Source organism: Echiichthys vipera (assembly GCF_963691815.1).
Source record: "Echiichthys vipera genome assembly, chromosome: 12".
In the NCBI taxonomy this organism is placed as follows: Eukaryota; Metazoa; Chordata; class Actinopteri; order Perciformes; family Trachinidae; genus Echiichthys; species Echiichthys vipera.
The window spans coordinates 20,759,112-20,771,944 of NC_139837.1; the positions used below are offsets into that span (position 1 = coordinate 20,759,112).

Here is a 12,833-nt window from a genome sequence, read left to right on the forward strand (position 1 = left end):
CGCAGTGAGTGCGCCGCTGTGGGGCCGCTGTCTGTGCGCTCTGACCGAGGGGGCTGGCTCTCCCCTGATTGAAACCAGCTGTTGTGAAAAGTGCTCGAAAGGGGGCCAGTCAATTTGCATTGCTAAATAATCTGTCGAGCCGACAGAGTGGAGCAGAAGCAGAGTAGTCCATTTTGAAAGGCATTCCTGCAACACTTTGGTCAATGTACCGAAGCTTCAACGCGACCAGACGGCGGTTAATGAAAACCTGGGGTCGGCTTTCGCGTAAAGGCGCATAGTTGGGGGTGGCGAGAGCCCTGCTGGGTCGTGGCGAGGGGATTTGGGGAGAGTTTACGGGTCGTTAAAACTTTCCTTTTGAGAAACTATAAACCATGCTTTTTGAAATGCGAAGCTTCAGGCTTTGCTCCTCCGCAAGGTCAGTAATCATGCTTTTTCTTTGCGTAACGGACTTTTGAGTTGAGTTGTTTATGTGTTATCTGTGTGTATGAATCCATATGTAACGGGATGCTTGAGCTGAGCTCCTGTTTTTTCAACATTTTAAAACTTGAAATTGCCTCTTTGCAGGATGTTGGCAGCTCTGGTATTTATTCTGCTTTGTATCCAGCCTGGACATGGACAGGTAACATTTTACCTTCTTCAATTGGTGTTTTCATTCATTTAAAGCAAGGTCAAGGTCATCCTCTGCAGATGTGCCATCTCATTCTGATGTAGTCAGTCGCTTTAATGACACAAGAAAACTGTGATTTAACTGTCGGAAGGTCAGTTTGGAAAGATGTAAAGGCATGGAATAATGTAAGAGATGAGACTTCATATTAAAATAATATTTCATGATAGTTTGTCAAGCTCAACAGCCTCTTGATCATCTCTCCTCAGACCTGCACAGAAGGTTTTGCTTATGACCGCAGGGCAAGACAGTGTATAGGTGAGTGACATGACTTCTGCCCTCATATTTTTACACATAGCATATATTCACTGTGGGCATGTCATTAAGACACTTGTCTAAAGTAAAACACCTTCCAGAGTGAAGCAGAATAAGTTCCCAAACTAATATAGTGAGAAGTAAAAGCCCACAGATGTTCTGCAGGAATGGCCTCATCAGTTCACCGCTCTGTTTTCCAGATGTGGACGAGTGCCGCACCACGCCAGATGTTTGCAGAGGAGACATGCGCTGTGTGAACCAGAACGGTGGCTACTTGTGCATCCCGAGGAGCTTGTACAACCAGCCGTACAGACCGGAGATCCCGGCCCTGCCTGAGCCAATTTACCCAGAAACGTCGGTTGGATTTTCAGATACCTTCCTCCCAGCTCCTCCGAGATCTGTGGAGCCCAGCTACCCCAGAGTGAGGAGCACTGCCCAGTGCATCCTGGGATATTCTGCTGCAGAGGATGGCACCTGCAACGGTGAGTCACTGTGTGCAGAAATTAAGAAATGCTAGATCATTTTCTTACTTTAAATAAAAGTATTACGTCAATTTAAAAAAAAAAAAAAACTCTACAAGAAAGTCATGCATGGGGCGAGCTGGTGGCTGAGTGGTTAGAGCAGTCGCCCCATGTAAAGAGTCTGAAGGTCCTTGAGGCAGCAGCTGCGGGTTCCACTCCGACCTGTGGCCCTTTGCTGCTTGTCTGCCCCTCGCTCTCTCTCACCCCATTTCCTGTCTGTCCTGTATGATAAGGGCTTGAAAAACTGCCAGGAAGTCATGCATTCAAAATCCTACTTCAGTAAAAGTGCAGAAGTATTCTCAGCAAAATGTACTTAAAGAATCAAAAGTAAACTTGCTTGCCTTTGAATGATATATTATTATATACGGAATTATATGATTGTTAATACTGATGTATAAGTGTCTAATCAGCACTTTTAACTCCTTTACAGTTTGCTAGTTTAGTCCACTAGGTCACAGGACAGATCTAAAGGCTCCAGACATGGTTAATGGTGCAGGAAAGAAGAAAAAGCAAAAAGTTCTGATTGACAAGTTTGCTGGTTTTTTTTTGGTACACTTCTCTAATTTTTCCTTTTACTGAGAAATATTTGATAATATATCACATCACATCACATCACATAGTTGGTTCATTTAAATGAAACCAGCTGAGAAGTTCAGACGGGAAATATCTCTGGTGGAATGAAACAACTCATGCACATCTGAAATGTGTCAAAGGGCCCCAACTAGATGATGTTTTGTACGGGAGCACAAGCCAAAGTTTTAGTGCTGTAAAGTCTGGAAAGCAACCAATTACTCCAGCTGTCAGATAAATGTAGTGGATGAAAATATGATGTTTCCATCTGACATGCAGTGAGGTAGAAGAAATACAACAGAAATACTCAAGTACCTCAACCTTATACTTAAGTAGAGCACCCGAGAAAATGTACTTCCATCACAGTTTGATTTACTTTAACCTCCTCATAACCGGTTTCAGGACATTTCATGTAGCTACAGGTAAAATGTCATCCTGTATACGCTGAGACTGATGCACAATGGAGCATAGAAGGAAATACCACGTCACCCAAGTCTGTGGGTCTAATTTATCAAAAGTCTTCAGCTTTTCCAAAAGTGCTTCACTCGTTTGTTTACACCAGCCTTGGGTAGCTATTCCCAGTGGGTCAGCATGTGCTCCCACTCATCACAGATAGTGAATGCAGCCAATGAGCCTCAAGTCAGTTTGCTGTTTGTGCAACTACGGTGGTTGCAGAGGCTTAACCCCTTAAAATGAAGCTACATCTACCTATAACCATTTTATCACAGGTTGACATGTGCAACCTTGGGAACCACTTTTGTTCTCCTGTAATCATTCTAGTCTGAAAAGGTGACACGCATTGAGTTTTCACATTAGTTTTAACATCGTAATTACCTGCAAGAGATGCAGCAGTGGATGCTGTCTGTGTTTTGCTGCAGCTGTTTGCAGTTTCTTGTCCTTTTGCTGGATCTCTGCAGAAAATGCTCAAAAGAGTGAAACTAGATCGGTGAGGGAAATGCTACAGAGGCCAGATATTAAGTGCAAATCATTAGAGATTATGTTTGAACTCCAGGGGAATGCATGGATCCTTCAGATCACAGGGACAGATGGTGTTTGATGCTCGGTGCAGCGTCATGTCTGCCGTCACCCAGCCGAGGCACAGAGGCCTTCTTGAACTCTTGAGGACATTTCTGCTTCCTGATTGATTCTATTGAATTTCACAACCGCAAGAGATCCCAGCTGTCAGATTAACACTATATATCTGATGCCCCGTCCCCCCCAGCTGTCTGAAATACATCTTAACTTAATTTCCTCAGAGTGCAGCTGGGACAAGCTGTTGAAAATGGCCTCCTTAAAGTCCATTTGGGGTGTTTTGGATGAATCAGCCATGTCCCTGTAATGAGTGGAAAATGTACACATACAGTACGGTTTTCTCCCTCTGAAGAGCGCTTTAGAGTTTAGCTCATGCACAAATACGGACTGTTTCTCTTTGTAGGGGAGAAGGCCCGTCAGGGAATCGGCACACAACCTTGTTTGGGTAAACTACACCATCACAGTGCCAAAGATGAGGTCATGTGTTGCCAGGAGAACAGGCATGCCTCTGTGGAGACCATTCGTAACTAGTCTTCACAACCCTGAAGGCTGGCGTGTATGTGTGTGGGGGGTGATGTAAGGGGGTTGTTGATTGATGCTGCTATGGGACAGAAATTACACAGACTGTGACTTCCCGTCTGAACCTGCAACAAACACGGCTTTGTCTCTAAGTTAATGGCACTGCGCTCCATCAGTGTCACTAATGGCACCAGTTTTGGAGAACAATAGAACAAATTAGGCCTTGGGTGTGCATTAAGGCATTCAGGGGTTTGTTTTTCCAAAGTCAGAGAGTACAAAGGCCTTTTCCAAGCAGCTTTGTGGTGTGTTGTAGTCGTTGTCCTGAAGCAGATCATACGATTTACAAAAATACGTATTTATCCACCGCTAATGGTATCTAATCAAGCAGATACACTACGTTTACATCAGCTCTCATTACAAAACCATGTGCATTCATCTGCTGCTATAACAGCCTCCACTCTTCTTACAAGAAACTCCATGAGATTTCAGAGCCTGGCTGCAGGGATTTGCTCCCAATCAACCACAAGTGAGGTTGGCCACTGATGTTGAGTGATAGTGTGTGGCTCACAGTCGACATTAGAGTTCATGCCAAAGGTGCTGAATGGAGCTGAGGTCAGAGGTCTGTGCAGGCCAATCAAGTTCTTCCACACCAGTCATTTCTTTGTGGACATGGCTTTGTGAACAGGGGCATTGCCTAGTTGAAACACGAACGTGTCTTCACAAAAACTGTTGGCTCAAAGTTGGAATCAGATTACAGTCGAAAGATTCATTGTATTCTAAAGCATTTAGATGTTCCTGTAAGGAATAGTTTGACATGCTGGGTCTCATGTCTGTTCTGTAATTATGAAGCTGCAGCCAGAAGCCAATTACCCTAACATAAAGACAGCACATAATGTGAAAAAAGTATAACAAACCAAGAAACAATCTGGCACAACTCGGGACCACAACTCAAAGAATCAAACCACCAAGGTAAATAGGTGCTGGTAGTTGATACAGTCATTCCCCAGCTGCAGTGAATGTCCCGAGACTCCTGAGAGTGCAGATGAGGAAGTCCCGGAAACACTGACCAATCAGAGCAGACTGGACTTTTTCAGGAGAGGGTTTTAAAGAGACAGGCACTAAAACAGAGCGTTTCAGACAACAAAATGAGAAAAATAATGCTTTTTTTGGAAAGGTATGCACGTAAACATGTTCTTAATGAAAATTAAAATTCAATTTTGAAGCTGGAAATGAAATGAGCTACTATCGGACCTTTGACTGGAAAAAAGAGGCATTGCCCAAATCGACCAAAAGTATATGAACTCAACTAAATAACCCACAGACGTCACTGCAGTTTTCACAAACACAGTTGGATCATTCTTACAGTAAATTTGCTGCTTCATTAGTTGAGACATTTTAGACTATTTAAGCCTAGAATGTTAGTGACCCTTCTCCCTGTGGACTTAAAGCTGTGGTATTCACATGAATTGACTAAACTAAAGTGTGACCAGCGGAGGAATTTAAACCAAAGTCTATCTTTGTGAAACCAGTCCCAATTTTCATTTTGAGAACTACTTTCTCCCAAAGACATGGTCCCTATGAAAACTGTCAACAGCAAGGCTTTTGACAGTGCAGAGTGTTGCTGTTGATTTTTTTCAGCATCATTTTTCAATGCTAAGGAGAACAAATTAAATTATATTCACCGTCATAACTGGATTGGTAGATACATATATCTCAAAACACCCGCACATAAAACCAAAACTACCTGCGTGACCATGTTTTTGTAATTTGTGTGAACTGATCCTTCAAGCAGGAGATGGATTGCTAAAGCACAGTGTTGTAAGTCAAATGATGCCTCCAGAGTTAAGATGCTGTCTTTTTCTCTTCACATGGGACCGTGCTGTTCATTTCCGCTCGTAACTTCAGTTTTGGGGATTTTCATGTTTTTGCTCAAGTCGAAAGGATTACACGCTCCTCTGTGGCTTCAGAAAAATGTCCGACCTTGCAGGCTTTTTAAAACCAAAAGTGCTCGATATCTGATCTGAAAACAGGACAGTTTGTGTGCATTTTCTCTCATAACGCAGTTATAAATTGCAGTTTGTGTACGAATTTAGTGTCAGAATCTTTCAACGGTTCAATCTTACTCAGTTTTCCTCCATGTGACTGACATTATGATCAAATCTTCTCTAAAGTTGATCAGGGCCGTCAGCGGTGACCCCAAAGCTGGTGGGCAGCTCATGAAACAGTCTATATAAGGAGCTGAACTGAAACGCTCCTGCGGCTCGTGTGTGTGTGTGTGTGTGTGTGTGTGTGTGTGTGTGTGTGTGTGTGTGTGTGTGTGTGTGTGTGTGTGTGTGTGTGTGTGTGTGTGTGTGTGTGTGTGTGTGTGTGTGTGTGTGTGTGTGTGTGTGTGTGTGTGTGTGTGTGTGTGTGTGTGTGTGTGTGTGTGTGTGTGTGTGTGTGTGTGTGTGTGTGTGTATCTGCAGTAAGGCTACACATGGGGTGCAGATGAAGACCATTCAGAGAGGTTTTGACTGGTAACTGCAAGCAGGTGTCGGGAGCCATGTAGCTGTTGGCTGGAGGCCAATTGCTCCGGGCCTCCTCCACCCTCTATGAAGGGCTAGTGGTCCAAGTTGGCACAAAGGGCATCACTTATTATCGCGGCCTGTCCAAACAAAAAGCTGGGCTCCCGCCAGCTTCCCCCATCGGCTTTCTAGAGATTGGTTACTTCATGGTCTGAGAACCATAAACAGGTTGGAATTTTCTGATTTGTCATATCCTCATAAGGAAATATGGCTATTATGATGTAGTGTGTGAGCCGCTCCAGGGGCGTCAGAGGAATTCAGGCCGTAATCTGAGAAATCTTTAATCTTGTGCAAAAACAACTGTAAGTTGATGCCGTATTGAAATGTTAACTGTTGTGTTAAGAGCTTTTTTAAACACAGGGTGGTGAAAAGCCAATTGTGGAGAAACAGACTCTTGACGAGAAGATTGTCAGTGCAAAATCTCAGCCACTAGTCCACTGGACATGCGTGATTTAACTGCTCTAACAGTGTGTTTTTACCTTTATTTATTTATTCCCTCTATCAAGCTTTCTTAGTTCCTTACATTCTTCACTTGAGGGTTTTTTTCTCACACAAAAAAGAAATATTAATAACACCCTTTCTCTGCTCTGCTCCTTCTCTCTGTTCCAGACATTGACGAATGCGAGACAAACTCTCATCACTGTAACCCCACCCAGGTCTGCATCAATACAGCAGGTGGCTACACCTGTTCCTGCACTGAAGGATACTGGCTCATTGGTGGACAGTGCCAGGGTGAGTGAAAATCTGTACGCCATTGTTAAAATAACGAATTGTTTTGCATTTATCACGTTGCACGTATTTCACATTTAAGTTTTCCAAAGTTACAGCTGTAAGTTTATTAGAGATTTAAAGGGGACATATCATAAAAAGAAACTCACTTTTTCAGTAGTGGTACACATTTGGGTATCTGGAGTGCCTGACCAACTCACAAACTGAAATAAGTCAACCCAGTTTTCTGTGAGCTACATTGATCAGAACAAGCTATTCAGATTTGGGTCTCTTCCTAAGTCACATGCAGGCTCATTAGAACAACCTCCCCCGCATCTGAGTATGTGCACCACAAGATTGAGAAATACCTTTGCAAAGGTGCAGCATTTTTTTACTTGGGGTGAATACATGTACTGTATATTCAGACAAACGATGTCGGGGAGAAAGTGTTTTTTTGAACATTAAAGCACGTAAACATGTTCTAGTAGGAACCCAAAATACACGTATGAACCTAAAGATGAGCCGAATGTATCTCCTATACGACTTTGAGCATTGTTGTTGTGCACTAATGCAGCTACAAAGAGAAACAGTATATTGTGCTGCATTTAAGGAAGCTCTCACATTTGAAAGTTAAACTTCACAAGCATGTGTTCTGAAGAAAATATTAGTGCAGGTATGTCCTAAAATAAAGACCATACTTCTTGTAAGCACCGGTGTGTAACGTAGAAAAGACGATGCTGCTTCAAAACGTCATTAAAACTCTGTGAGCTTTAGCTCTTCTGTTGAAGAACAGCGCCCTCTTCATGTTAAAGCCGTAAAGAACCTCACAGTAAACAACAAAGTGCAGATGTTTTATATGTTACATGATTCATAACCAGTTTATCTCTTTCTTTTTTGACCAGATATTGACGAATGTCGCTATGGTTACTGCCAACAGCTGTGTGCCAACGTCCCCGGCTCTTATTCCTGCTCCTGTAACCCAGGCTTCATCCTCAACCCAGACAGCAGAACCTGTCAAGGTACACACACACACACACACACACACACACACACACACACACACACACACACACACACACACACACACACACACACTGTTCTTTGGTATGAACAAAAGGAACCGAGTCATACATTTTATCATTGTGCTCAAAGCACCACATCAGCACTTTGCGGCACTTCCAGCTAAATGAGCTGTTTATGCCTTAATTTCAAAGCATAAAGGTTAATAATCAGATTGATGATCGGGGCTATAAGATCCGGCTCCCATCAAATGTGTTAGTAATTCACATCACTAACCCAATGTCGTTCCTCCAGATGTGGACGAGTGTGAAGATGAACCATGCAGTCACGGCTGCTTCAACACTTACGGATCCTTTATGTGCAACTGTGACGAGGGATTTGAGTTGGCGGCCGATGGCACTTCCTGCATTGGTGAGATGAGCTGTTTTTGTTTTTGTACTTTAACAGTGTCTAATCAGTGTTCGGGAATCAAGTTCTTTATCTAAAAAATGTTTTATGTCTTTTAAATCTAAAATGTAGTCTTCTAATATTTGACACCCTATGGATTAAAAAAACCTTTCCCAGCAGATAAATGTGACATAACATCACTGTATCCAGTTGATAAATGTACATGTATCAACTGGATACACGTTTTTCTTTCATAACATATAATGCATAATAACATTAACACTGTCTTTCTATGCATCTGTTTTCTGTAACCCTTTATCCTGTGCAGCATCACAGGGGGAAGCAGTTAATCCCATTTTAGATCTGACATACATACCTTCACATTCACACCTATAGCTTCTTTAAGCCTGCATGTCTGTGGACTGTGGGAGCTCCTAGAGGAAGTCCACACAGAAGGACCTTGTTTCACCTGGTCAGATTCGACCCAAAGACCCTGTTGCTGTTAGGTAGAGCCCTCACAATCTTTTTCTGATTAGTGTTAATCTTTGTTTTTAGACTTGGATGAGTGCAGCTTCTCTGAGTTTCTGTGTCAGCACAGATGTGTGAACACGCCCGGCTCTTTCTCCTGCGTCTGTCCGCCTGGATATTATGTATTTGAAGACGGCAGGAGCTGTGAAGGTAAAGTTCAGGATCGAAGACAATGACACAACTGAAAAAATGTATATTGTAACATACATTGCTGTGTTGTGTATTGTACTAAAACGTTTTTAATGTAATTTAATCTTCTTTTATTTGATACATTTGTCTCTGGACCTTTTTCAAATGTTACCTTAAATTGTATTTTATTAGAGGTTTTTATTTGGTTAAAATGGCACCTTTGCGCCTGCAATATCCAACTGAATATGTTTAAGGAAAAGAGTTTTTACATCAGCTAATGTTTAACTTTATAAGTGTCACCTTATTTATTATGTGCCCTTTGTTTTTTGATTTGTTCTCACTGACTTTATGTTTGATGCTTTCTAAATGTTGTTTCTCTGATGATGATGATGATGATGATGATGATGATGATGATGATGATGATGATGATGATGATGACGATGTTTTAACTGACTCTGATTGTTGTGTGTTTGATTTTGAAGATCTAAATGAATGTGACACTGGTAACAACACCTGTACAACAGCACAAGTATGTTTCAATTTCCAGGGAGGCTACACATGCCTGGACCCTTTACAGTGTCACTCTCCTTACATCGAAGTTAGTGACAAGTGAGTGTTTCCTCTGCATCCCTCAAATGCGTCATCATTTGTGCAATACATTTATGTATTTACCTGTATGTTGTGTTATAACTTGAACCCCTGTGTGTGTCCTCCCCTGCAGTCAGTGCATGTGTTCAGCTGAGAACCCTGCCTGCAGGGACAAGCCCTTCACTATTCTGTACCGACACATGGACTTGTCGTCGGGGCGCAGTGTGCCTGCAGACATCTTCCAGATGCAGGCCACCACACGCTACCCCGGCGCCTTCTACATCTTCCAGATAAAGTCGGGCAACGAAGGACGAGAGTTTTACATGAGGGTGAGTATTTCAGTGATCCAGAAACTTCTGTCCTGAAAATTCTAGAAAAGAAATATAAATATAGAGAAATAGAAATAAGCATGTAAAATATGTACATTAAACTACATTATATAAAAACTATGTAAATATATATATATATATATATATATATGTAAAAATGTCTATACTACAAAATATAATAACATTGTTAACAATAATAAGGCTGAAAATGGGAATGGGATTAACTGTAAAAATGCAAGAATAGTCTAAATAAGAAGTTAAAAAGAGTTGAAATGCACATTATAAATGCAGTATTATTGCACAGCTGAGTTCTTCTTCAAACAGATCCTCTGGCATACGAAAAAAACAGTTTAATGATTTATGTTACTGACAGCGGCAAGCAACTACAGTTTATTCCCAATAAAGACAGCAAGAACTGCGTCGTCAGCATTGCTTACCATCTACTAACAAAGGAAACAGCGCCACCTGCTGAGACTCTAGACTCTATCACCAGACAATCCAACGAAATGACAGGAAAACGATGTGTGTGAATGTGTGCAGAAACACCAGCTGTGACTGATTATTACCAATGAGTCGTATCAGAATCATTTCATAAACTCAACTGTCACTAAGAAAAAACAAGGGCTCCTTTGTTGTTGTTTTTGGGTCATTATATAGCAATTTAAAGAGACAGTCCTTCGTTTTATTATTGTGTGCATTGGGCTCTCAGACCTCTAAATATCCTCCCAGCTGATAACAGATGATCCTTTTGTGGACAAATATACAATATGTTCTCATCTGGGGGCATTATAACAAACTATAGCTACAATGGTTCATTTATTAGTCGATTTATTAATCAGTTTGAGTAATTTTTATAACACTCAATATTGTCTGGTTTATTTCCTCCTCTGTTGCAGTAAACTGGATATCTTTGAGTTGTAGACAAAACAAGATAAGGAGACTTTGGGAAACACTGACAGACATTTTTCACCACGTTATGATATTTCACAGACCAAACAGCTGCGTGAGCGACAGATTAATCAGCAATGAAAATAAACATTAGTTGCTACGATTTGGGACATTTTTTTTGGACTGTCAGATTTTGGGAACTTCTGGGCAATGTTAAAAAAAATGAGGGTTTACATGAATTAACACATTTTTGCGGTTGGCGTCCACCATTAGAGGATTTTGGGGCTTAGCCTTGTTGCTTTTTAGAATAATAATCCTAAAAAACAATTTGATTTAATATTTGAAGTGTGTTTGATCCCTCTTTGACTTTCTTTTAAATAAAACATTGCATTTAAAAAGCTCACATTAAACAAACGCAACAGAAGATAAGTTATATGATCTTAAGTCAAGTTTTGAGCTCTTTGCTGTGGATGTTATTCTGAACATATTCTATATATAAACCATGGAAACATACATGATTCCGCTCTAATATCATTTGTTTACATACCAACAGGCCTTTTTTCACAAAAGCCATTCTGACATGTCACAGTCCAAAAAGCCTAAAGTCCTAAAAGTCTAAATAATGCAAAAAAAATGCACCTTCTTCTGCTATGAAAAGTCACAATGTCTGCTGAAATAATGATTATATACCAAGTAAACACAAATATATGCGGTGCCTGTAAAGAAAGAAAGGGGAAGACATGAGGCACCTGCTTGTCCAGCAGATGGAGCAATAAGTGTGTGTAATGTTTTAATAAATACAGACTTAGAAGAGGTTTTCTTTAGGAGGATATCAAAGTATAGAGATTCTCTGGTGCATGATCGAACCACCACAGGCTTCTTGTTTCACTATCCTTCTAAAGTTACCTTCTGTTGTCCTTGTTCAAATATGCCCTTCTCCGTGAAAACACATTAACTCTCCTTGACTTTGAGCTTGTGTTTGCTAGTTGTAAATGATACGACTAAAGCCCTGGGACTTGGATTTCCTCCATCATGAGCAGCTGTCAGATTTGTCTCCTTTGCTTCATTCCTCACATTCCTTCTCCCGTCTCCTTTATCCTTCAGCAAACCAGTAACGTGAGCGCCACACTCGTCCTTTCACGGCCAATCAAGGGGCCCAGAGAGTTGGTGCTTGACTTGGAGATGGTCACAGTCAACAACGTCATCAACTTCAGAGGCAGCTCCATCATACGTCTGACGGTGTTTGTCTCAGAGCACCCATTCTGAGCGTCCCAAATTAACTTCCTCACCCCACAAAAGCATCAATCTGGGCTCATCTGCAGCTGATGTAATGGTTCGTTTGAGACAGCTCATCACTTCTTTTTTTTTTTTTAAATCATTATGTCATCCTCAATAAAGACACATCCGATAAAGACTGAGCCAAGATCAGCTGATGGGAAAGCATCCCTGAGCTTGAATCCCCACCCTGGTTTAATGGACACTGAGTTTTTATGGCTGCGATATGGACTTACGACACAGAGAGGATATTTATGGTGTACAATTTCTGACATCTTTAGAAAATGACCTGAAAATGATGGAAATTACCCTCATTGAGAACATATACACAATACAGATTTTCTCACGAGCTTCCCCCAGTTGTCTGTGACTTTTCATCCCTTCAGATAAGCTGTGAAAGTGACTTTTATATGCCTGAATTCAAGTGCTGCCATGAATGCCATCAGATCAATGTCGTGTGTTTTTATGAGCCGGGAGGAGAGCCGGTTATTGTGCATTTGCAGAGGCAATATTTGAAATGATGTAACAACCAGTCATGAACTGAATTATTGATCACAGTTTCTTTTAGGCCAATAAATGTCTTCACCATACAACCTTCCCTTCCATCAGCAGGCTCCTGAACTCCTGAAACTATAGGGGAAAAATGGGATTATAATGTTATCTTTTGATGAATCTTTTGAAGCACATTTGGGCATTAGATCGTGGGGTCTTGGATAAGTAGAACAAATTTTGGGATTATTTCAGCGCTTTTTTAAAGCAATAAACATTTTTTTTTTGCAATGGAGGAGCAATAAATCAACATCTAATTATATCAATTCAAATATAAAAAATATAAAAGCACATTTGTGGGATTTGG

General features: G+C 41.2%; 1 protein-coding gene across 1 annotated transcript; it reads left to right on the top strand.

Moving 5' to 3' along the window:
- The first annotated feature begins 149 nt into the window (after positions 1–149).
- Positions 150–12,537, top strand: fbln5 (fibulin 5). Its single transcript, XM_083924792.1, has 11 exons — positions 150–415; positions 565–619; positions 874–922; positions 1,120–1,401; positions 6,735–6,857; positions 7,736–7,852; positions 8,148–8,264; positions 8,796–8,918; positions 9,380–9,506; positions 9,619–9,814; positions 11,807–12,537. The coding sequence occupies exons 1-11, from the start codon at positions 372–374 to the stop codon at positions 11,966–11,968; spliced, it is 1,395 nt and encodes a 464-aa protein (XP_083780918.1). The 5' UTR covers positions 150–371; the 3' UTR covers positions 11,969–12,537.
- Positions 12,538–12,833: the final 296 nt, after the last annotated feature.

What these genes read in the sequence shown, in the direction of transcription:
- fbln5 (XM_083924792.1), top strand. Translation starts at nt 372, where the DNA reads ATGCTTTTTGAAATGCGAAGCTTCAGGCTTTGCTCCTCCGCAAG. An exon ending in CGATGGCACTTCCTGCATTG is followed by an intron (nt 8,265 to 8,795) that starts GTGAGATGAGCT and finishes CTTTGTTTTTAG; the next exon opens with ACTTGGATGAGTGCAGCTTC. An exon ending in GACGAGAGTTTTACATGAGG is followed by an intron (nt 9,815 to 11,806) that starts GTGAGTATTTCA and finishes TTTATCCTTCAG; the next exon opens with CAAACCAGTAACGTGAGCGC.